At 34.6% G+C, this 26,663-nt stretch overlaps 1 protein-coding gene across 1 annotated transcript in view; it reads right to left on the reverse strand.

Annotated features, from left to right (window-relative positions):
• Nucleotides 1–26,663, reverse strand: part of ABCA13 (ATP binding cassette subfamily A member 13) — a 497,021-nt gene that overhangs the window by 433,910 nt on the left and 36,448 nt on the right. The window contains 4 exon segments of the mRNA XM_056806268.1: nt 3,338–3,498; nt 13,091–13,109; nt 19,963–19,972; nt 21,698–21,852. Coding sequence (XP_056662246.1) covers nt 3,338–3,498; nt 13,091–13,109; nt 19,963–19,972; nt 21,698–21,852 — 345 coding nt within the window.

The following is a 26,663-nucleotide window of genomic DNA, read 5'->3' on the forward strand; positions in this document are numbered from 1 at the left end:
CTCTGTGAGTCTTAGGTGAGGGAGTGTATTGAAGGCATGTCATCTGAGTTTCAAAGTGGTTAAGGTCTTGGTTCTGAAGTCAGGAAGATCTGAGTTCAAATCTAACATGAGACACTATGTGATCCTGAACAAATAATTTCATTTCAGTCTGCCTCAGTTGCTTTATCTATAAAATGGAAATGATAATAGCACCTACTTCTCAAGATCATTGTGAGAATAAAATGAAATATTTGTACAGCTCCTAAACCTAAAAGCATTATAAAAATGCTAGTTAACAGAACTCTCAATAGTAGTGCCAGTAGTAGTAGTAGTAGTAGTAGTAGTAGTAGTAGTAGTAGTAGTAGTAGTAGTAGTAGTAATGATGATAGTAATTGTAATAGTAATAGTGATAGTAGTGGTCATAGTGGTGGTGCTATTGGTAGTGGTGTTGGTGGTGATGATGCTAGAAGGGGAGTGGTGGTATTCAAGCTGGTAAAGTAGGTAGTAGTGGTGATGGTGGTGGTGATTATAATTGTGGTGGTGACAGTGGTGGTGGCAGCAGCAGTAGCAATAGTAGTAGTAGATAGGACAGCCAATACAAAGGCAGATACAAAATATGGAGTATCCAATCAAGGGGTCTAGTTTGAATGGATCACAGAGTACAGGAGGAAAAGCAATGTACAGTCCTTTTTGAAAAATAAGTTAGGGTCAAGTTTTGAAGGACAATTAAAGGTAAACTGAGGAATCAATCTCTTATCCTAGAAAAAATAAGAACCCATGGAAGTTATTAAGTAGGGGAGTGGCATGGTACAATATATGGCAGAAGTTTGCAGAACAAAGGAGTCAGGAGAGACTTGAGCTAGGGATCCCAATTTGAAGATAGCCACAATAATGCAGCTGAAGGTAGTGAGAGTCTGAACCAAATAGCTGTAGGAGTGGTGACTACATTTGTTCATTAAGCTTTTCTTTTGAACTAGAAAGGCAGAATAAAATGGTCACTAGGGAACTGACTTTTAAGACAAATAGGGCACAATAAGGGGCACTTAGCTCCCTTTGATGAACTGAAACAGACTGCACCAAACTTGTGCCTAGCCTATGCTGGTTAACATTTTGTGTCAGAGGGTTCAGTAAAGCTACCGAGGTTTTCTCTATCAATTTTGCAGGTTAGACAAAGCTAGGGTAAGTAATAATGAATGACAGTAAGAATTCACAAAAGTTAGTCACAAGATAGAACCCTGAATCAAATCAAAATGAATCAAATTTAATAAAAATAAATGTAAACTTTCACTTGAAGGTTTTTTTCACAAATATAAGATATTAGAGATGGAATCCCTCTTTTAGTTCATCTGAAAAGAATTCAGAGATTTAATTGGACTAATAATCAAAACAAGTCAATAATGTGATATGGCAACCAGTTGTATTATAAAGAGTTTAATGTCCAGAATCAAAGAGATCATGATCCTGCTATGCTCTTTCCCAATCAGAATACATCTAAAATATTATGTTCAGTTCTAGTTGATTGATAAAGTATCATATGGTCTTAACTCTTTATGGTTGTTTTCTAGATGTTATAGAATTTATCAATGTCCTTCCTAAAATGTACTTTTCTGTTTAGAGACAAAAGATGAAGCAAGGAACAGTGGTCAAGGGAAATTTTATTAATAATTTGAGCTATGCATAAGTAGTATAGACTGCCTCTAGATGGAATTGCTTTCATCCCGTTAGAGGTTTTAAAGCAAATACTGGGTGACCATTTATCATGAGAGTTGAGGAGATTCTTAAACAAATGTATATTGTACTGTAAAAAAAATAGACTCGAATCCAGGACTTCAATCCCCACAAGCCTTTGCTCCACTTCCCCAGAATGCTTTGTAATCTCACCTGGGCTGAGAGCGAAATGGGATATTTAAAACTGGTTATGAATAGGCTCGGCTTTTTTTGGACTTCCATTTTGGATCAGACGCGTCTCTTTCATGATGTGAGGTTATCTTGTCTAGGCCTCTGGCTTTAATCCTTAACCTTTAATAAACCTCTAAAAAATATAATACTCCTTGCAGAGAGAAACTAATTTCTACGTGTCTCAGTATCCCCTAAAATTTTAATCTTTTCAGTACTAGATGCCCTGGAAGTTCTGTTCAATGTAGAGACTGTGAATTTCTAAAATCCTGAGTAGATAATCTCTAAAAGCCTTCTTGCTACAAACCCTGATACCCTGTTAATCAGTCAGTTCATGGTACAGGATTCTGTGTGCATTCTTATTGTGATATAATAATAATTTTTAATTCTCAAAATCTTATGCCTTGTTACAAGCATCAGCTTATAGTTGAGTTGATTAAACTTGGGTGTCTTAAGTAAAATTAAAGACATGAGAAATCCAAATACATTTTCATTGCCTTAAACATAGTAAATGATCAATGAATATGTGATGTGAATGAACTGAATGAATGTTCTCTAATGGATATGAACATAGCAGAACAATGTTGAGCAAAGTATATTATGAATTTCATAATGGAAGTATGGTGAGGATTCTAATTGACCAAAGCAATAGTAGTAGTAGAAAAGTGAATAAACTAGAAGTGAAGAAATTTGGTGATGCAATGTATAGAGTGCCACATCTAGAGTAAGGAAAACTTGAGTTCAAATACATACTGGATGTATATCCCTGGGCAAATCACTTAACCCCATTTGCCTCAGTTCCTCATCTCAAAAATGAACTGGATAAGGAAATGACAGACCATTCCAATACCTTTGCAAAGAAAACCCCAGGTGGGTTCATGAAGAGTCATACACAACCGAACAATGACAACGAAGAACCTGGGGCTTAGTCCTAACTCATTCACTAATAATCTGTGTGAGTGGGAGTCTTTACCTCTCTAATTTCAAGTTCTTCATCCTTAAAAGATGGCTATGGACAAAATTATGTCTAAAAATCCTTATGGCTCTAGCTTTGTTATGAATTTGTTAGTTTTTCCCATCTGGTCCCTAGCAGTCAACATACAGAGAGCCACAATATTTATCTCTGCATATTTTTCTAAAGAATGAGATTAAAAGGCAATAAATTTTTGCCCCAAAGCAATGTTAACAGGTGAGCAATTGTATTGTGTCGTCGGTTTTCAACAAAAACAATCTGCTTCCTCTTCAGTCAGGTGCCATATTAATAAGATAGCTCTTTCAATGTTTTGTACCAAAATACCATTCCCATTTTTTCAATATTTCAGTAGAGAAAGAACAACTTGCATAGAAAGGAAATTGAATTTGAAAAACAAATTTTAAATTTATAAAGCCATTTAAATGGATTCCTTTTTAAAATATTAATTCACAAATAATTAACATAGAATTAATTGCATGTATGCCTTACCTTAGAATTGTTTGCAGTAACGGTGCCAAAGCCTGTGCATACTTAGCATCTACATTGTTTCTTTTTAGTTCTGGCAAAGAATGTAGGAAATTCCAAAAGTAGGGTTGATGATGAAGGTTTTCTATTTTAGATATTAGAGCTTCAGTCTTATTAAGATCCACCTTGGAAGAAAAAGAAAGCATTGTAAAAGTTGCCTCTTTTAGGCTACTAAAAGGGAAAACAGAAAGAAAGCATTGCACATCATTTGAATAAGAATTTGTCTGGTTTCTGATAATGACTAGTATAGTATCCCTTTCGAAATAGGTACAGTTAGTTTGCTATGCCTTTTATTGACAAGGTAATATTGCTTCTTTGTTATCAGTATTTCCTTTTTTAAGATTTTCACTCAATTTGCCTTTAAAAGTACTTTCTTGATATTCACCAGGAATAATAGTCAAGCTTACTGGTCTATATAGAATATCAATTTTCTTCCTTTTTTAAAAAAATCAGAATAACCTTTGCAATTCTTTAGTTCTTACACATTTTTTATTCTCCTCAATCTTTCAAAGGCCAAGGACAGTAACTCAACAATCATATGTACCAGATCTTTTAATGATCTAAGATTCAGTTCATCAGGGCATAGAAACTAAAATTTAAGAGTTGGTAGGTATTCTGTTTCTATCTCCCAACTCATCTAGGGTTTCAATTCCCTAATAGACTATTTATTCCTTCCAGACTAAATATTAGCTTCCTTAAAAGAAAAATTTGAATCTAAATAGGAATTGAACTGTACCCAAACATCTCTATCATCTATTTCAATTATTAAAGCCAACTCAATAGTGCATTTCACAAAACTGATGTCTTCTTTTCCCAAAGATAGCTAAAACCAAGCAAAATACTTTCATTTATAGCTTTACTCTCCTACATATGTTCATTTTTAGTATTCCTGTCACTGTTCTTATAGTGCCAACAATGTTTTGGTATTCATCTACTATTACCTGGCTTTGCTTCTATTTTTATCGAAACTTTTTTTCAGATCCAAGTTGTTTGATGAGTTCCCTCTACACTGACACTGGCCCTTTTAGGCAACTACCCCTTTATTCCTTACTGGAATTACTTCTCATCATACAGACAGGATTTCATCACTGAGTGCTTTCTATCCTCCCTGACCTTACTTTTCCATCTATTATTTCTGTGAATAGTTTGTTACTTTGTCTCCCCAAATCTAGTGTTCAATTTAAACTTTCCTCCATCTCCTCTATCACAAATTCTCAGATGGATTGGTCCTTTCCATCAAAGGTTCTCATCATTTTCACTTTAACAATCAATTCTTCTGTATTGGTCAGAATCTAACACAAAACAGCAGTTCATACAATTAATTTGAAAAATAAAATTATATCTGATGTTATGTTGCTAGAGAATTCATCTGATGTCTGGATAATTGAAGTCTCGTATTTCTACTATATTATGACTCTATGTCAAGATTTAATTTATTTCCAGAACTCCTCATTGATTTTATTTCTGTAAAAGTAGATTGTTATCATTCTCCTCTGATAACATTGTCTCTATTGATCTTCATCCAAACACTTTCCTCCATGTTTCCCTCCAATGGTGCCTGAATTTCCTCCAGTTAGCATAACTTTTTAATATAAAATGTTTAGTCTAATTATTCTGGAAAGCATTTTGGAAATTTGCCCTTAAGAAGGAAGGAAAGAAAGGAAAAAATCCATATTAAGCATACACTATGTGCCAGGCACAATGCTAGACATTTTATAAATATTATCTAACATCATCCCTCACAGAAATTCAGATACATGGGTGCTATTATTATGCCTATTTTATAGTTGAGGAAACTGAGTCAAACAGATGTTAAATGACTTTCCCACAGATATAGAACTCATAACTAAGTGCCTGAAGCAAGATTAGAACTCAGGTCTTCGGTTATCAAAACAATTTAGTACTGACTGAGAGACAGAAAGGAGGATCAGTGGAATAGACTTGGCATAAATGATCTCAGCAAGACAGTTTGTGACAAACCCAAAGACCCCAGATTTTGGGACAAAAATCCATTATTTGATAAAAAACTGCTGGAAAAATTGGAAGACAGTGTGGGAGAGATTAGGTTTGGATCAACACTTCACACTCTGCACCAAGATAAATTCAGAATGGATGAATGACTTGAACATAAAGAAGGAAACTATAAGTAAATTAGGTGAACACAGAATAGTATACATGTCAGACCTTTGGGAAGGTAAAGATTTTAAAACCAAGCAAGACTTAGAAAGAGTCACAAGGGGGCAGCTGGGTAGCTCAGTGGATTGAGAGCCAGTCCTAGAGACCGGAGGTCCTAGGTTCAAATGTGGCCTCAGCCACTTCCCAGCTGTGTGACCCTGGGCAAGTCACTTGACCCCCATTGCCTAGCCCTTACCACTCTTCTGCCTTGGAGCCAATACACAGTATTGACTCCAAGACGGAAGGTAAGGGTTTAAAAAAAAAAAGAAAGAGTCACAAAATGTAAAATAAATAATTTTGACTACATCAAATTAAAAAGTTTTTGTACAAACAAAACCAATGTAACTAAAATCAGAAGGGAAGCAACAAATTGGGAAACAACCTTCATAAAAACCTCTGACAAAGGTTTAATTACTCAAATTTACAAAGAGCTAAATCAATTGTACAAAAAATCAAGCCATTCTCCAATTGATAAATGGGCAAGGGACATGAACAGGCAGTTCTCAGCCAAAGAAATCAAAACTATTAATAAGCACATGAAGAAGTGTTCTACATCTCATAATCAGAGAGCGAAAGGAGCAGAACCAGGAAAACATTGTACACAGAGACTGATACACTGTGGTACAATTGAAGGTGATGGACTTCTCCATTAGTGTCAATGCAATTTCCCTGAACAATCTGCAGGGATCTAAAAAACACTATCCACAAGCAGAGGATAAACTGTGGGAGTAAAAACACTGATGAAAAGCAACTGCTTGACTACAGGGTGGAGGGGATATGACTGAGGAGAGACTCTAAATGAACACTCTAATGCAAGTACCAACAACATGGAAATGGGTTCAAATCAAGGACACATGTGATACCCAGTGGGAGAGGTTGTGGGAGGGGAGGAGGAAAAGAAAATTATCTTTGTTTGCAATGAATAATGTTTGGAAATGACCAAACAAAATAATGTTAAAAAAAAAAGAACTAAGGTCTTCAAGGCTCTAGGACAAGTGTTCTATTCACTGTGCCACCAACACTCTCTAAGCAGTGATTAAAGTGATTCTAGTTGAGTGACTAAATAATGCCCTTTGACCCTGAGTTCTGTTGGCACACAAGGAGATCAAAAACAGAAATTGTCCATATGTACTAAAATATTTGTAGAAACAATTTTGAATTTGTTTGTTGTTTACTTTTTAGTCAATTTTTAATGAGAATCTACAAAAAAGTATATTCAAGGAAGACAAGTTTCCACATTGGTCATGTTGCACTCCTTCCCCCCACTCACCCACCCACTCCACAAAATTCTCTCAGCACCTTGAGTCTATTATATCTTTACGAGGAAATTAATGATACGCTTTATCATTAGTCCTCTGGAATCATGGTTGGTCACTGTTTTAATTTAATTTAATTTAATTGTTCCTAAGTCTTCTGAAGTTTTTTGTCTTGATAACATTGTTCTAATTATATGAATTTTTCTAGCTCTGCTTACTTCCCTCTTTATCAGTTTATAAAAGTCTACCCAAGTTTCCCTGAAGCAACTCCCATCATTGCTTCTTAGAACACAGTAACTTTCTATCACATGCATATAGCAAAACTCGTTCAGCCCTTCCCCAGTTGATAGGAATTCAATTAGTTTCCAATTTTGTCTCCAGAGAAAGAAATGCTATAAATATTATGGTGCATATAAATCTCTTTCCTTTTCCTTTGACCAGTAGGGGTATAGAATTTGTAAGAGTGATTCTCAGTAGATAATATTATCATTTGATAGCTATGGGGACATAATTCTAAAGTACTTTCCAATATGGCTGGATTAGTTCACAGTTCCACCAGTAGTTCATTAAAATACCTGTTTTCTCACAGATCCTATAGCACTTGTTGTTGCTATTCTAAGGAGTATAACATAAATTCTCAGAGTTATTTGAATTTAATTAAATTTCTAATTACTTGGGATTTAAAGCATTTTTACCTAGATGTAGAAATTTCTTCATCTGAAAATCTCCTGTTCATATCATTTGATTTTTTATTAATTTGGGAAGTGCTCTTCCTTCTTAAAATTTGAATTCGTTGTCTCTATCTCCTAGAAATAAGATTTTTATCAGAGAACCTTGATACGAGGATTTTTTCAATTTTCCTACTTTTCTTCTAGTCTTAATTGTATTAGATTTGTTTATATAAAAAAAACTTTAATTTCATGCAATCGGAATTGTCCATTTAACCCTCACATGATTATCTCATTTTCTGGTTATGAATTCTTCTGTTATCCATGGATCTTATAGGTAATGTATTCCTTATTCCTCTAATTTGCTTAGAATGTTTCAATTTGTTTCTAAATCATTGAACTATTTGGAGTTCATCTGAGTATATAGTGTATAGCCTATACCAAATATCTGCCAGATTCCTTTCCAGTTTTCTCAATAGTTTTGTCAAATAATAAGTTTTCTACCCAATACTTGCAATATTTGGCTTTATCAAACAGTAGACTACTATGTCCACTTGCTTCTACATATAGTGTATGTAGCTAATGTGTTCTTCTGATTAACCTATTTATTTCTTAGCCAGCACCAAATTGTTTTGATAATTATTACTCTGTAGTAGTTTGTCTCATACTGCTAAATACAATTTCTTCTCATTTTTTCATTCTTTTCTTTGCAATTTCTGATCTTTTATTCATGTAGATTAATTTTTGTTAGCATTTATTCAAACAATATTTTGTTTTCCCTTAATAGTTTGATTAATTAATGAGTAAATTAATTTAGATAATATTGAATTTTTATCATATTGGCTTAGCCTGCTCATGTGGAAGAAATATTCCTCCAATTATTTATTTATCTTTATTTGCTTGGAGTATTTGGTAGTTGTGTTCATATAGCTCCTCTAAATATCTTAACAGATAAATTCCCAAATATTTTAGACATTCTGTACTTATCTTAAATTATATTTTTCTTTCATTCTTTTCTTAATGGAGTTTGTTGGTAATATGTAGAAAGTATCTTTATTTTATATTTGGTAAGCTCACTAAAGTTTTTCACTGTTTTATTTAGATTTTTAGGTGGTTCTCTAAGTTTTTGTAAGCAAACTATATCACCTGAAAAATGTAAGACCACATTAGCACCACAGAAGGAATTTTGTAGGGCTGTTTCTTTTCCTACATTTTCAAAATTTATCTAAATTAATTGTTCCTTAAAAGTTTAATAGAATATTCTCTTATATCCATCTGATCCTGCCTTTTTTGTCTTGGAAAATTCATTCATGTTTTGTGTAACTTCTTTTTTTCTGAGACTGGGTTATTTAAGTACTTCTTGTTCTATTAAATTGGGCATCTTAATAGATATAAATTCAAATTCATTTAGATTATATTTGATTAGCATATAGTGAAGTGGAATTGTTTTACTTCATATAATTTATTTTATTATTGATTAGTTTTCTATGTGTGTATAATGTCTTGTTATTATCATCATAATAAAATTAGCAGTTGTTTTTATGATTTCTTCTTTGAAAAACTTGTTCTTTAGAATTAAGCTATTTGGTCAAAATTTAATTTAATAATATTTAATTGCTCCTTACTAAATATACTTTTTATTGCATTATAGTCTTTAAAAAATGAATTTGCCATTTTTGTTTTTCTGCATTTGTTTGTGAGGTCTCTGTACCTTAACATGTGGTCAATTTTTGTAAATATGTTATGCACAGTTGAGATACAGGTATATTCTTTTCTATTACCTCATTAATTTTCAGAGATGTATCATCTTACTTTTCTAAATTATATTCAATTATTCTTTTTCGTTGTTTAGATTCATCTGAGAGCATTAAACTCAAATCTCATAGAATTTCATTTTTAAAATCTAGTTTTCTCTATAACACATGAAACTTTTCATTTAATTATTTAGATGTCATGTAATTTGTTGCAACATGTTTATTATTGATATTATTTCATTGTCTATGATACCCTTCAACAAAATGTAGGTTCCCTATTTCTCTTTTAATTATTTATATTTTTGCTGTTGCTTTGTCTGAGATTGTGATTGCTACCCTTATCTTCTTTATTTCAAATGAAACAATAAATTTTTTTCTCTCTTACATTTGTATGTATGTCTGTTTCAAGTGTGTTTCTTATCACCAATATTATGTTCTATTTTACTTTCTACTTCATTTTGTTATATCTTCCATTTTATGGGGGAAGTCTTACCATTAATATTCAGTTTTGTTTGTGTGTGTGTTTCCCTCTATCCTCTTTTCTTATACATTTCTTTCTCTTTGTTTCTTCCCTTGAGAAAATAAAAGTGAGCTAATCACTAGTGCTGTAGGTTTAGCATACATAATCTCCTTCTACCTCCCTGCCCACCAAAGCCTATTAACAAGTTCTTATATTTTTTTTTCTTATATTTTAAGTATCTCTTCAAAATCTACCCTCTTTGGTTAAAGTTTACTTGACTTAAAACTAATTTCTCCTTTATTCTACCATCTATACTGTGTTTGCATCTAACTGACCAATACTAACAGGAGTTTTCACCATTCACATCAATGTTTTAAACTCAGACACTGACATGGCAGTATCTTATAAATAGTGAGGTTTTGCCATTCAATTGTCAGGAAAGCACTACTTTATAGATCCTGAGAATTCAGGGTTCAAGTTCTTAAAAACAATATCGTCCTCTAGCCAGCTTGTTTTCAACTGCTATTCAAGTAATTATATACTGTCTGTTACTTTAATCACAATGCTATGATGATGAGCCAGCATGAATAACTAAATAAATGAAAAAAGTAAGTAGTAAATGCTTACTATTTTTCAGATATTGTTCATAGTACTGTAGATAAAAACACAGAGAGCAGAATAGTATCTACCCTCAAAATTCTTATATTCTAATAAAAAAAACACATAAAATGAATTGGGGGGGTTGACTAAGGAAATAATAGGATAGTTTAGTAGGATCATGGGACACAGTACTTTCCATGAATGATGGGATTGACTTAATTACAGTTCTCATGACTAAAGTTAGAGATGGGGAAAGGTAGGTATGTGACATGAAAATTGCAGGAAAGTAATATGGTGATCAGAAACCCAGGGTTCTAGGATGAGAGCTGAATTTTCAGGAGGATTAGAGATGTAGAATAGATTGAAGAAGTGCAACATAAAAATGTCTGCAGAATATGAATTTAGAGATACAAAGTCTTGGACCTTCCTGATGCCAGAAATATGTAAAAACAATGGTTTTGGGAATGTGAGATGAGAGAGAGGTTCATATATTAGATATAGTGAGGGAATTGGAATCAGGAAGACGATGACATTCCACATAAGACACTATTTGTGTGACAATGAGCAAAACATTTAACCTCTCTCAACTTCCAGTTTCATTATCTATAAAATTAGGATAATAATAGCACCAACCTCAAAGGGTGATTATAAGGATAAACTGAAATAAAGTATGTAAAATGCTTTGCAAACTTTCAGCTGTATATAAATACTAGCTTTTCACCTACTTAAATAATCCTTCTGCAATTTAACTTGAATACCATTTTAAATGCTCTTTTGCCTTAGCATAGTGACACCTTATTGAATTCTGCCTTACAGTTGGTAGGGCCATAGGCAAATAGGGCTTTTCAGTAGAACTTTTAAATATAGGATGAAACATAATAAAATTTGAGAACCTGGATATAACACACAGGTGATATTCTTATTCTAGTTTAACTTTCCCCTGATGACCATTTCAGAACATGAATTATTGGAATATGCTAAAGATGTAACTTTTGGTGAGTGTGAAGCAAATATAGCTAGTATGGAAAGGACATAACAAAGAAACTCTTGACTGTGTTTCTGATGCCAGCTTGTTTTTTGGCCATGTGCCTTTTTCTCACAAAGAGAAAATGAAGCATTGTAGCTGTATCTCCTCCAGACAGTAATACCGCTGCCTATCCATTAAACTAATTAGCAAATCAAAGACCAAAAGCAAGTGGATTTCCTTGTATGTACATGAATTATTGTGATGTGCTACAGATGAAGAGGAAGGGTAACAGTTTTCATGCTCTCCAAAGAAACCAACATCTTTACTGCGACTGCTATCAGATTCTTCTGCCTTGTCACCAGTATTAAAATACCTATGTTTCTATTACCAAAAAATGGAGCAGGGAGAGGTGCTCTAGTCAACTTACATCCCCATCTGCTAGGTCTCTTTCACTCATCAGTATCAGAAAAGCAAATGAGTTCTAGGGAGTACTGGAATAAAAGGCAATGGAGCTGGTTTGTGGTCCTGGCTCTAACTTTTATCTTTCTAAGTCTCACTTTCCTAATCTCCAAAATGAAAGGGTTAGACTAGACAATTTGTAAAGCCTCTTCCAGCTCCAACAGTAAATTATTGATTAAAGAAGTAATCTCTGATGACACTTCTACTGATGTGAGCCTGGGACACATCTTCCTTTAAACTCTTCCTAATGTTTGACTTTGAATAGAATTCTAGACATAAGCAACATTAAAAATTGTGTCTTTAAAATTATGATTAAAAAGCTACAGAGTACCTTTCTGATATTCTAGCTTTATTCTGAAATCTCTTCTGCAATAACAGCTCATAATCTGAACAATTCTCTTGTCCAGAGTAGATGGAGTAAAATAATACTGGGGAAAAGGAATGCATAAAATATATTCCCAATCACTAGCCTGGTGTGCCTCATTAGATAAGACTCTACCATGGTCTAGTAATATAATAGCTTTCCCATCCTCTGGCAAGCCTATAAAATGATCTTTCATTGATGGTATCAAAATGATAGAATATATATAGAGGGAATAATAAATATTGAAATTCATGAATTAATATTTGTAATATGTTGGCATTAGCTTGTGCTCTGTTATCAATAAAACATTTGTGAAAGACTTAGAGTGATACAATTTCTCAATCACACAATTTATTTTGTAGGCCCTACAGCATTTATAGAAACAAAAATTCAATTCATTATTGTTATTCAAGCCCAGGATGATTAGCTTTATAGGCAACTGACAAAGTAAACATTAATGAACATTGCCAGAAAAGCCCAATCACATCAGCATTATAAACTTGTTCTTGAGAAGGAATACAACCAAAATGAGCTCTCAGAAGAAAGCTCATGACTCCCTAACTTGCCAGATCATATAGGCAAACCAATTTAGTGATGAAAGTGTCTCTTAATGGCTGAAAATATCCATTATTTACACTATAACCTCTATCTTATTTCTATCATTCATTCAATAAACTTTTGTTAAATATATACTATGTGAGAGGCAGTATACTAAGCACTAATGATACAAAGAAAGAAAAATAACATTTCCTGTTTTTGAGGAGTATTCAGTATAACAAGGAGAAAACATGAAACAACTATATAAAAACAATTTATATAAAGAATAATTTGGAGATAATCAACAGAGGGAAGGCAGTAGAACCAAGGCAGATCCAGTGAGACTTCCTGAAAAAAACTGGAATTTTAGCTGGGACTTAAAAAAACAGGGAAGCTAAGAGATAAAAATGAGTCAGAAGAGAATTCCAAATGGGTTAGACAGACAGTGAAAATGCCAGAATCAGGAGCTGAAAGAACAGCAAGGAAACCAGTGTCACTGGATTGAACATTATTGGGGGTATGAATTGTAAATAGCCTTAGAATTTTTTCTTTTGTTGTAAATAGCCTTAGAAATTTTTCTTTTGTTGAGAATAGGGATAGTTTATGAAGAGCTCTGAATAACAAACAGAAAATTTTATATTTGGTCCTGGATGTTATAGTGAGCTATGGAGTTTCTTGAGTAAGAGAATAATATGATCATATCTGTACTTTTGAAAGATTACTTTGATAGATGAGTGGATAGGAGAGTTGAGAGACAGAAAAGAATGGAAGATTTTCAGCATTCTTGCTGCTATAATTCAAGACAGTTACTATTTCCCCCCAGGTCACTTCTTGACTCTCTCCATTGTCTGAGTAGCCAATCCCCATCTCTATTTCTGTTTACAAACAATATTAGTATCACAAGGTCGAAGGGTACCTTTGCCCCTACAAATCTCAATCATTTCCTTCCCTCTTCTTGTTTCCACTTGTCCCCTTTCATATCTCCTTTGTCTCTTGTTACTTCTTCCAAATTTTGTCATTAACAAAAGAAAATGACTGACTTATAAAAGAATAATTTCTTATAGCAAACTAAATAACTACAGCTTGTTAGCCATTGGTCTGAGATTTTTCTTATTCATGCTCATTTATTGCCATGTGCTAAAGATTTATATCTTCATAATCAAAATTTTAGTATGCTTTTTTGATACCTCTTTAAAATTGTTTATTTCTTGAGGGAATTACTCTATTCCAAAAACATTCCAAAAACCTAAAGAGTCAGAAGCTTGGTTTCCAAATAGCTATGGCTTATTATATGTGTTTGGTACTTTATGTTTTCTCTTAGATTGATAAATATAGATAGATAGAAAGATAGATAGATAGATAGATAGATGATAGATAGATAGATAGATAGATAGATAGATAGATAGATAGATAGATGATAGATAGATAGTTAATGTTTGCTTAAAATATTCCTAAACCTGCTCCTTTAGGGCAAGCTCTAAAACTGACTAGAAATATAATAGTTCTATTATCCTCAGGTAATGCCTATGAAATTATTTTTCATTGGTGGTCCAAAAAGACAGATAGAACAAGTCATCAAAAGTCTATATAATTACTTTAGATTTCATGACACTGTGACTACCAGTAAAGCATAGGATTTGCCAATCAATCAATAAATGATGCATTTATTAAGCACCTATTATGTAGCAGACACCATGCTGTGGAATCAAAAACTACATACACCCATACACACACACAGACATATTGGATAAGGAAATGGCAAACTACTCTAGTATCTTTACCAAGAAAACCCTATATGGGGTTACAAAGAATAAAACGTAACTAAAACAACTGAATAACCACATATATGTCATTCCACTCTATTTCCTTAATTCATCATCTGTAAAAGGAAATAAAAAAGGAAATGGCAAAGGACTCCCCTATCTTTGCCAAGAAAACACCAAAAGGGATCACAAAGAGCCAAATACACTAAAATAGCTAAATAGTCAACATAGCTAGAATGAGAAGAAAAGCTGCTTTGAAAAATATCATCAAATATTTCTGATTAGGGTCTGATATCCAATATATATATGAGGAATTTATGTGGGTGGGGTTAAAACAGATACAGGATACATTCTTCCTCAAATATGTATTATAATGCATGAATAAGTAATTACTTTTTCTTTTGATTTTTCTTTAAATATTATTTTATTTCTTTTTTGAGAATATACTGGGTCTATCTTTCTTGACCAAGTTGGAAGTAGAGCTTCCAGTTCACAGGCTTGATCCTACTACTCATAGACACAGGAGCTTTGACCTATTATTTTTCCCACCTGAGCTAGTTTACTCTTCTTAGGCAACTTAGTCACCCTCTTCTCCTTGAGAATCTCCATCTTGGTGGCAGACAATACAGACATATGGTTGGCTTTAGCCCTACTGCATTCAGATTCCTAAACTTAAGCCAGCCATCAGTCTCAGCCTCCTCAGTGGCAGGAATTATAGGAGTATGCCACCATGTACAGTGAGCAGTTTTTAAAAGAAGAAATGTTATTTATCATTATCCACATGAAAGAATCCTCCAAATCACTGATGATAAAAGAAAAAAATTAATGCACTTTTAGCTTTCATTTCATACCAATAGAATTGGCAAATATAACCAAAGATGAAAATGATAAAGGTTAAAGGCTTTCTGGGAAGGCAAGTATACCAATTACCTATTGGTAGAGGCATTCTGGGGTAGGATGGAGAGTGGGATTATAATACAAAAGTCAATAAACATATTCATTGACCCAAAAATATGGTTGGGGGGAGCATATGCTGCATGGTAAAGGGGAAAGTCTAATATTTACCCAAAAATTGAATAGTAACACTACTTGTAGTATCACATAATTAAAAGAAAAGTGGATGTCCGTCTATTAAGGAATGGATGAACAAAGCCATATTACATCCTGGAATATAAAAAATTACAAATATGAAGAATTCAGAGAAACTTGGGAAATTGGATATGAACTAACAGAGAATTGGGTTAGCAGGATAAGGAGCACAATCAAAATAATAATGTAAGCAATGAATCACTGAGAGATATCAGAATTCTGATCAATACAGAAGCCAATCTTCATGCCAAAGTGACATTAAAGCAGGATTTCCCTTCTTGGCAGAAAGTCAGTGGACTATTGCTGTCAAATGAGGCATGCTTGTCAGGAATGGTTAGTGTATTCATTTGCTTTGCTTAGTTCTAGTCTTTTATTATAAGTGATCATTTTATTGAGGATGAAAAGACTAACACAATGTTATAAGAAAGAAAAAAATGCATCGATAAGTTACTAATTTAAAAAATAAAATTTCCCCTTCATTTTTGACCTTGAAGCTTCAGTGTTTAAATAATTACCTACATGTTTTTATATTCCTCTTGCTTAGAAGGATATCAAAACAGTATATTTTTTTTGGAATGGGGACCTAAAATAACAAATTCATTGCTTGTAGAGGTATACTTCAATGAATAGCAACTGGCCATACCTTCTGGCCAGAACAAATTAAACAAAATTTTAATTTAAAGAATTAAATAAAATATATCTTGAAATTCCATAGATGAATCATTGACCAAGTCCAAGTTTTCTCCTCAAATCTAGTTTCAGAGGTAGCATGATGTTGTAGAAATGTCTCTGGATTTGGAGTTAAGAAATTTGGCTTCTAACCTAGTACTAATACTATATGATCACAGATAAATGATGTAACCTTTGTAAACCTTAAAATTTCTTAGACTTATGAATGTTGGAAATTTCCCTATTGGGAAATCTCATACTGGAAAAATTTCCTACTGATAGTAAGAAACTCTATTGGAATGTGAAACCCTAGGCATGGGAAGGTCCTTCTCCTCCCTACCTAAGACTACTTTAGGACAGAAACCTTTTGCTAAACAATGGAAAGGGCTTTGACCTATGCTTAAGCATAGACCAGGAAGTTCTTTGAGTCATGATTGATTTTAGAATTGATACAATAGAGATACTTGGAATGACAGAACCAGGTCCTGGAAAATACAATCTCCACCCTATTCAGAGTAAAAGGGTTTAGGAAGGGCTGCAGCAAAGGATCAAGATTTAATTATTTGAGAATATGACCTTCAACAGACATGTGCAAAGCCATAGACCTCTGGGCGGTCCTGGGTTAAGCTAGAGCTACCATTGGCACAGGGAAGACATGGACAGTGATTGGTAGATGTGAGAACTGAGGGGAGGGAACTTAGATGGTTTCCTTAAAGATAGCAGGGTCTAAGGACTGGAGGTGGTTGGAGAGGTTTTGCTCTGAGAGGTTGTGCTCTGAGAAGCTTGCTCTGAAGGAGGCTGGAGGTGGAGGCCCCTGAGACTGTTTCTCCATTTTGGTCACGTGAGTGATAGGGACTGATCTCTCTTCTTTGCCTCAGCTATCTGAGCTTGGGCCTTTTGGCCCAGCCTAAACAGAGGGGGTATTTAAGCTTTATTCCCTTCTCTCTCTCTCTCTCTCTCTCTCTCTCTCTCTCTCTCTCTCTCTCTCTCTCTCTCATACCTTTCTTCCTCCTGTTTGTAATTAAAACCTCCATAAAAGGTTGACTGCTGACTTGAGTTTCATTTAGGAATTACATAGCTGAATTCCTTGGCAACCTTAAATTAATATATATCAGGCTTTTAAAGTGATTTCCTTATCACACCTTTAAATCGTTCCTTCTCACATCTCTAAATTTTGGGGAAGGAGTTAATAATAATTATTATTAATAATAACAATAACCTCAAAGTTATGAAGAATATGTTTATACCTAAAAGAACCTTGTAAATAAATCATTAATTTCATTCTAAAATCTATATCATAAAAAAATTTCAATCTATACCAAAAAAACAAATTACATTATTCCTTGAATCAGTCTCAAAATTTATGGCCAAATACTTACCATTGAAAAAGCAGAACTGTGAGAACCTAAAAAATAAAGCATATATAAAATGTTATTTTTGTTTTATAGAAAGCAGGATTTATTGAGTATGTACCATGTATCTAAAACTATTGCTAAGCATTTACAGAAGTTATATTGGAAATATGTCAGTCTTTGCTCCTGTGAGGACTTACTAATCTCATTAAGTAGCTTATGATTTAGTGCATGATTATCACTGAGAGAAAATTTCAGGTGACTTGTTAAAATACTATGGTATATATGTAAAATAATATGAAAAAATTAAAGTTTATTGTTTACAAAAAAGGATGAATATGAAGAATTCAGAGAAATATGACTTGTATGATCTTAAATTGAATGCAATAAACAGAATCACAAAGCATAACATACACAATGACTATAACAATTTATATGAAAAGATCACTAAAAGGAATTCTAATCTTGCATATTTGTAAAACCACTAAAAATTATGGTTATAAGAAAGTTAATGAAGTGTATCTCCCTCCCCACAGCAGAGAGAAAAGAGGACTATTATAATGCACAGAGTTGAATATGCAATCACTATATGTGTATTTTTGCTTTACGTATTAGAAGGGGGAGCTCATTTGGAGGGGTAGAGGGGACAGTTTCCAGAAATAACTGAGCTATAAGGACAAAAATCATTGATAATTTTAATGATAATGTTCCCTTTTTAAAGTTCATAACAATGTGACTATAAACATGACAATAAAAGTCAGAAAAACTAAAAGAGACCTCATAAGCGGGAAAAACCCATCTTTCTTTTTCTTTGTAAAAAAGTGTTAGCAAAGGTAAATACTTTGCCCAGGATCCAAGAGGTGGTAAATAGCAGTGAGAATTTAAGCCCAATTCTTACAGCTCCAATTCAAGCATTCTTTCTTTGATCCTGTGATGACTCAGTAGCAAAATCATCCACAAGTTTCTGGAGAATGTCACAGATTATTTTATAAACTGGTAGTAGACTTGAAGTGGGGAAGGATTCAAGGGAAAAAATGATTAGGGAGAAAGAAAAGGAAAAACAATGAAGAGGAAGAAATTACTTTCACTTCTTGATTAGCTTTAAATCCTATATGTCCAACTAGAAGTTGTACGGTTACAGTATAAAGCAGGATAGAAATGGGAATTTTATCACAGAAAATTTTAGTTGTTATCTTTTAAGTAGCAATTTAACACATAAAGTTGGGAAGTAAACTTTATAAAAAAGAGAATGACCCTTAATAGGATCTAATACAGTAAATCCATCCCATAGGAAATTAAATTATTACAGATTTTCTTCCATATACTTTGAGACATTATTAGATGGACCTCTTGGAAATAATAGGCTGTCCTGAGAACTCAGTTACTGATAGACCATTTCCTTTTCCATCAATAACACATAATGTCATTTTTGGCAAGTAGATCTTTCTTCATTTTCCTTCAAGACATAGTTTTCTTACAAATATTTTTCTGAAAATTGCATTTCTATATAAAATGATCATTAGTTTGAGATTCTGTTGGAATGGTGAGAGCAGGGAAATCTGGTATTGATTAAGCTAAGGGTTAAAAGTTCATGTGGGTCACTTGTCAACTGTGTGATTTTGGACAAATCACTTAATCTTTCTTGGCCTCCATTACTTAAACTCTTCTAGCTATAGAATTTTAGGATTTTGTACATCTATGATGTCAAAACTCAGACATAATAGTACTTATAATAATAAATTCATACTTAGTTAATATAGTTTTAAACTCAAGTCCTTTTGTTACAACTCTCTGAGATAATAGAGAAAATGTTATGCCCATTTTATACATGAGAAAATGGAGACTGAGAGAAGTTATGACTCTTGAGGTCACACAGAGGGACACAAGCTTGAACTGGAGAAGGAATCTAAATTGCTGTGAATATTTACTCTCCTCTTAGAATCCAGGGGCCAGTAAGACTCAGCTGCTGTACTGTCTTCCATAGAGAACCTTTCCTGATTGCCTAAGTTTCCTTTTCCTTCTTCCTCAAAGTGATAATAATAATAATTTAAAATAGAAATATAGATGTTTACATGTTGTTTTGCTCACCACCACCATAAGAACCACCAGGGCAAGAAATTTTTTTCTCATTTTATTTTTTTAAACCCTTACCTTCTCTCTTAGCATTAATAGTATGTATTGGTTCCAAGGCAGAAGAGCAGTAAGAGCTAGGAAAAAGGGGTCAAGTGACTTGCCGAGGGTCCCACAGCTAGGAAGTGTCTGAGGCCAGATTTGAACCCAAGAACTCCCATCTCTAGGCCTGGCTCTCCATCCACTGAGCACCCAGCTGCTTCCTTTCTCATTATACATATATAACATCTCCCCCAAAATGGTAGTCTTAGAGGGTAAAGAAATATAGCCTGTTGGGTGTTGTAAACAGAAACAAGGTTTTCAATCTGTATTCAATTTTGATTCCTTCCCAAAGAAAGGCCATTACTAACTTGAACCTTAGTTCCTACTTAGACATTCCGATGAGATTTATGGGAGACACCTGCTCCCACCAAGATAGGCTGCTGAAATGAACTTTAGGGAAACACGTGAATCCCATCAAACCTGATGTTGGGCAACAGGAAGGTTAACAAGTTTCAGCCAAAGGCTAAGACTTTTGTTGTTCAATCATTTCAGCTGTGTCTGACTCTTAGCAACCTCATTTGGAGTTTTTTTGGCTTGGATACTACACTTCTTTCTCCAGTTCTTTTTACAGATGAGAAACTTTAAGCATTTGGGGTTAAGTGACTTGCCCAGGATCACACAGCTAGTTCTTGTCTGAAGTCAGATTTTTCCTGACTTTAAGCCAGTCATTCTATCCACTGTGCCACCTAACTGATTCTAAGGTCAAGACACTCTTCCCCAAGTCATCTAATATATCTTATCCCTATTACTCAGCATCCCAAATAAGAAAATTGAGTGGGCAAATCCATCAACTCATAGGCTCCTTTTCCCTCCTGTGGATAACCCTATAAATGTCTGATTCTCCATTTGTTTTAAGGAATTGCTAGTCATCTAGCTTTGGCTCCTGATTTATTGACCTCCACTTAACTGAACCTAGGTGGAACCAGGAGGATCTTGGGGTCTCTGGGATGAGATATTTCCCAATAGGGCAAAATCAATCTATCAGACAATAAAAGTTTATTGAGTCTACACTGTGTGTCAAGCACTATACTAAGAAAACCAAATGACACAGTCCTTGCCTTCAAGAAGCTTACAATTATATCTACTCTTGGCTCACAACAATCCTGGCTGATGGTATAGGAATATGGAGGTTAACGTCAATTGCCCCAATATTTCACTGGTATCCTGGACCACAAAACAGAGTCCAGATTGTAAATGTTTTTAAAGGTCAAACAAGGGACTTAATATTTGATCCTGGAGCTCATCGAGAGCTATTACTTCTTGGACAGGGAAGTGACATGGTTAGTCCTACACTTTAGAAAAAAATCACTTTGGTAGGTGAATGGAGGATGAATTGAATGGGGAGAGACATGAGACAAGGAAACCAATTAGAAAGCTATTGTAGTAGTCTATTCCAGAGGTTATAAGAGCCCAAAATAGGGTTATGGCTGTGTACATTAAGAAAGGGGGACATAGAGAGAAATATTGAGGAAGAAATCAACATATTGAAGATGATTTTCCCTGGTTGATTGGAAAGTCCCCCATCTATAATGATAACCTCCACCTAGCCTACTAAAGAGAGCCTCTAAGTTAATGAGACCTTTTCATATATCTCAGGTTGTTCCTTGAACAAGATGGCCTTATAGGCCTCAGACTCCTAAATCTATAAAAGAAAGATTATAGCCTAGGGGATCTTCAATGGCCTTTTCAGCTTTAAATCCTATGATTACATCTGAATACCTCAAAGATTCTAGGTCAATATTTGACTTAACTTTAACACTTTTGAGTTAAAGCTATTGGGAAGGATTAGTATCTCTCCAAATCTGTGAAGTAAGGAGCAAAGAGTAAATGTTCAAGAAACTTTACAACTCATCTAAGGGAAGGTATTTTTAGGCCATCCCTAGGAGTCTCATCATGGGTATTCATGAGGTAGTTAGCCTTGATACTAACTTAATCTACTTTCTGTGGCCCTATTGCTCCCCCATAGCTTCTGAGCAATGGGATATAATTAAGGATCCATTAAACAAAGTTTATTTCAAATTAACTCCAGGGCTACTCACCTGATAACTTGGAACCTTCCATCCAAAGTTTCTGTAAAGCAATGGCCTTCTCCATTGTTTCTGAAATGCCTTGGGCAAGCTCCTGAATCTCTTCCAAAAAGTCCAAATTCGTCCCCATGCCTTGGTGGTCTTGAGAATTTGGGGACCCAGAGATGCTTCAAACAAATATCAGAAAGGGAACTCATCAAAAAAACAAAACTGTGAAGTACCAAAATGAATCTCCTATTTTGATTTAAGCCAATTAATAAACATTTATTAATCATAATTATAGCACAGCCTGTCTTCTAACCTGCCCTGTACCCTTTCAGCCTCTCCCTCTCATTGGTTGGTTCCTCCAAGTACCTCCATTTAAGGAGATCATGAAAGCCTGCCATGTTTCATTCCTCCCCAGGTTACATGATGGTATTTCTCTACCATGGCACAACTCTTCATCACAAAGCCTTACACCAGTCCTGGAATTCACACATTACAAGTGTCTTCCATCCCTGTGTCCTCTCCCTCTACTTAGATAGCCCCACCTAGAACCTCCACTTAAGGAAAGCACCTAAACCAGTCATTGTGCATCTATCATTACTCTCCAGACTAAACCCTGGTCTTTCTCTTCCATTCCATGCCCTTGGACCAACATCTTTGTCTCCCTACACACACACACACACACACACACACACACACACACACACACACACACACACACACACACTCACTCTCCCACATGTACATTTGTGGTCCAGATTCCTTTCATGAGTGTTCCTTCTCCATTAGAATATGTTTATTTAGGAAAGGACTGTCTTTATTTCTATGTGAATTTGTATCCCCAGCTAACTGACACATACTAATTGCTTAATAAATACTAGTTGACTAATTGGCTGATATCCATGGATAAGAGTTTTAAAGTGTAAAAGGTATTGTATGAGTTATGATCTCTTCCTTTAGGGAAAACACCCATATTTATACCAATTAATTAAAGTGTGTATTAAGGCATTATGATTTGCTCTGTTTGCTTTCTTTTTCCCATTCCACATGTGTGATTTCATCAGTACATGGATCTTCTAGCAAAGAAACTCCTTCTGCCAGCCCTTAGATGATATCCTCAGACACTTAGAGGCTAAGTGGCTTACAAAGTGACATTCAACCAATAAGCATTTTAGTAAGTGCCTACCATGTGCAAGAATTGCTGTATGGATAGTATTTGTCAGAGGAGGGACTTGAACTCAAGTTCTCTTGAGTCCAAGTGTGGTCTTTTGTCCACTAAGGAAATTGCCTCTCCATGCTTTCTTCATAATTACATACTTAAATGGATCTGTGATTGCAATAATTTTGAAAATTGCCTCCCAATGATACAAATCAAAATATATGGCTACCTGCTCATCCTGTGCCCTGAGGAACTCTTGTTAAAAGGGTTCCAGTGTAGCATTCTGGCAGTTGCCTACCATTCCAAGGACAATTTTTTTTTTGCCAAAGGCATCATTACTATACAAAAATCTATAAAAGCCATAATTTCTGTCCTTGAGGTGTCTACATTTGTTACATACAAACTGATGTAGCAAAATTTAGGAGGGAAAGATCAGCCTGTGGCACAGTTACATATGGACATTAATACAGCAATGACCTATGATTTACCCAAAGATACAGTCTCTCCACAAGTTAAATATTCCCTTCTTAAAGGTTCATCCCCCAGACAGGAGCCGATTTTCCAAGGGAGATCTTTCCCAGCATTCCCTCCTGCCTTCTTGGAGGTTGTAGAAATTGACAACTATAAGGTAACCAATTTGGCAGGAGTGTGAGAGATGCACTGAACACATGGACTTTATTTCCATTTAAAACTGCTCAAAATCTCTAAATAGTAACATCTTGGCCATGCTACTAAGAGTTTAAGGAACTCTTCCTGGCTGTCCCACTCCATCTTATAACACACACACACACACACACACACACACACACACACACACAACTTTGAGAATCCTTCATTTAAAAACCAAAAAGAAAGCAAAGGAAAAACAGCTTGGGGATTGTGCCTAAATAGCTTCTCCAGAAAAAAAAAAGGATTTTAGTCATCAAAGGCATTGGATGTCAATTGTTGTTTTTCTTCTCCTAAATAATGAGCTCCCCTGCTAATGTTTCTGCCCTCCAGGTCAGCATTTGCTAACAGATGTCACTTAGAATTGAAGGTTTTTTATTGGAATCAGGAAGCTGTAGAGTTATACTAAGTTGAAAAAAATGAAGGGGAATGGACTAAACTCTTCATTCTTTGACCCAGAAATCCCAGACTAGGCATATGCCCCCAAAAAGTTAAAGAAAGAAACAAAATTCCAATATATATCTAAATATTTATAGCAATCCCTTTTGTAGTAGAAAAGAACTGAAAACAAAGTTTATATCTATCCATTGGTGACAAAAATAGATAGAAACAAGAATGAGGCCAGAACTAACACAAGATCAACACTATCATAATACAAAGGAGGATATTTCCTTCCATCCTTCCATTCTTCCATCCCAAGAAGACCTCTTGACCATCCCCAAGGGCTGCCAATACCCCAAGGAAAACTGAACATGTTATGTCATGTAGTCTATTGAGCCACACCATAGAGCAGCAAAATTTTCAAGTTGGAGTGCAAAGGGCAAATTCTGAGCTCCACCTCCCCCATTAATAGAGAGAACAGAGGGAGCAAGTACTTGCTTTGAGCAGCTGGACAGAGGAATTCAGCATGCAAAAAAAGGGCCTTGAGCACTGGGAAGAAAGGAAATTGAGCAGCTCCCTGAGTGCCAGCTGGGCACACATGCCAATACTTTGCCAATGCTTCCATAGATGATAAGAAGCATCAGAGAAGGCAATATGTACTGGCTACAGCCTTCTCCCATTAAAGTCAGTCCAAACCCTCCTTCCTCCATTTTCCTCTTCCTTTCCTTTCCATTGTGCTTTCTGAAACTATTTTCTATTATTATCAAACTCCCTTTCAACCTAGATCCAGTCCTCTAACATTCCTTTCATCATCTAGAAAACTAAATTTCTCTTGAAGAGACCATATTCCTTTGCACACTCTGTAGGTCCAGTAATAAAATGTCCTCTAATAAAAAGGGCATATTCATTGAGACCTGTGAGTACTTGTGGACCTTCTGGAACTCGATTACCATTGCTTAATAATTACTTCTTTAAAACCCATTCCTTCTTTATTGTTATCATCTGTGGTCCTTTCTGTCACTCTCTACTCCATTAAGTTCAGAATTTGATTCCATAATTTTCCTATATTTCAAATCCTGCCCTGTTTGAATACCCCCATCTCCTATTTAATCAGTTTTATCTACCTTTTATGACCTCTATCTCTTATCTACCTTGACTATACACAAAATGGTCATACCTTAGAAACTCTTCTTCTCCCTTCCCCACTCCCAAACACATATTCCAACTCAACTGAATTGTGTTATTATGAGATTGACCACAGGTGCTGAAATTATGAGTTCAAAATCTGACTTGTCACTAGTGTTTGGCACTTAAGGAGATTTTTGATATCATCTAGTCCAATATTTCTTATTACAAATAAGAAACTTAAGAATCATAAAATTAATTGATTTGTCCAAGTGTATTCTACTTGCCTAGAATGATCTCCCTTCTCACTCTGTATCTTAGAATTTTTGGTTTCCTCCAAAGGTCATCTCAAATGATACCTTCAACATTAGGCCTTTCTTGATTCCCCTAATATCAATATTCTCTCCTTTGTCCAATTACTTCTCCAATTATCTGTGTACATATCTGTGTTCCTTGAAAAAAAAGGAACTGTTTAATTTTTGGTCTTTTTATCCTCAACACCTAGCACAATTCTTTACACATGTAAATGTAATGGACCTGAACTGAATTGAACAAAGCCAAGATTCAAAACAAAACAGATGACACCAAATCCAGTACACCTGATACTACCCTACAATTCTCTCCTATAATAATCTTTGGCCAGGTCCTATTGCTTCTTCCACTAAGTCCCACTTGTTTACATAGCATCAGAGTAAGGAGATACTCCAAAGTAGTAGAAATTTAACACTATGGAAAATAATGTACTTCTGTGGAAGCAAAAAGAAACAAATTTATAAAAACAGAGAAGGGCTAAAAGCCAGAGCAATGTCAACCACATTTTTTGTCCAAAGGGGCCATGAGCTATTGTGGCAATTAGCATTTAAAGCAATATCTACAAAGAGGTCATAGCTTTTCCAAGCTGGTGAGACCATGAATGTTCACATGAACTGCCAGATTATACCTCTATGAAGAACTAAAAGAGACACAAGGAGCCACATCCTATTACCCCTACATCCAACTTTTATCATGTATCCATAATCACTAATGATCCTATATATTTAGATGATTTTAATAAAGTTATAATGAGCACTTTTCTAGTATAAATTTTCATTCACATTGAATCCAGAATCTCTAAGGGCTCATTTGCCTCCCTATAATGCCCTAGCACAGACAGTAATTATAGCAATGAGTATAGAAACATTTTTTCTGGTGTGACTAGTTTGTATCTAAACACCACTTTAATTTTCCTGACATGATGTTTGACTGTGATAGCACTGATTTCATGAGAACAATGATCTCAGAAGATCTAAATCCAAATTCTGACAAAACTTGGAGTCACATAGTTAGAAATTCTGGGTTTGGATTCAGCTCTGATAGCTCCATTATCTGATTTGACTTAAATATGAAAGATCATATCATAAAAAAAACTAAAGAAACATGGAAAAATTACCCATTATATCTATGGAGAAGACAAAAGGTCATGACCAAACAAGTAACAGAGAGGATCACAGAAGGTAAAATGAATAATTGTGGTTACAGAAAAGTAAAAATATTTTCCATAAAGAAATTTAATAAGACTAAAATTAAGAGAGACACAAATAATTAGGAGCAAATTTTTGTGATGTTTCTCTCATTATGACCACATTTCCAAAATATCTAAGGATGAGATTCAAATTTATAAGA

Source organism: Monodelphis domestica, chromosome 7 (genome assembly GCF_027887165.1).
Source record: "Monodelphis domestica isolate mMonDom1 chromosome 7, mMonDom1.pri, whole genome shotgun sequence".
Classification (NCBI taxonomy): domain Eukaryota; kingdom Metazoa; phylum Chordata; class Mammalia; order Didelphimorphia; family Didelphidae; genus Monodelphis; species Monodelphis domestica.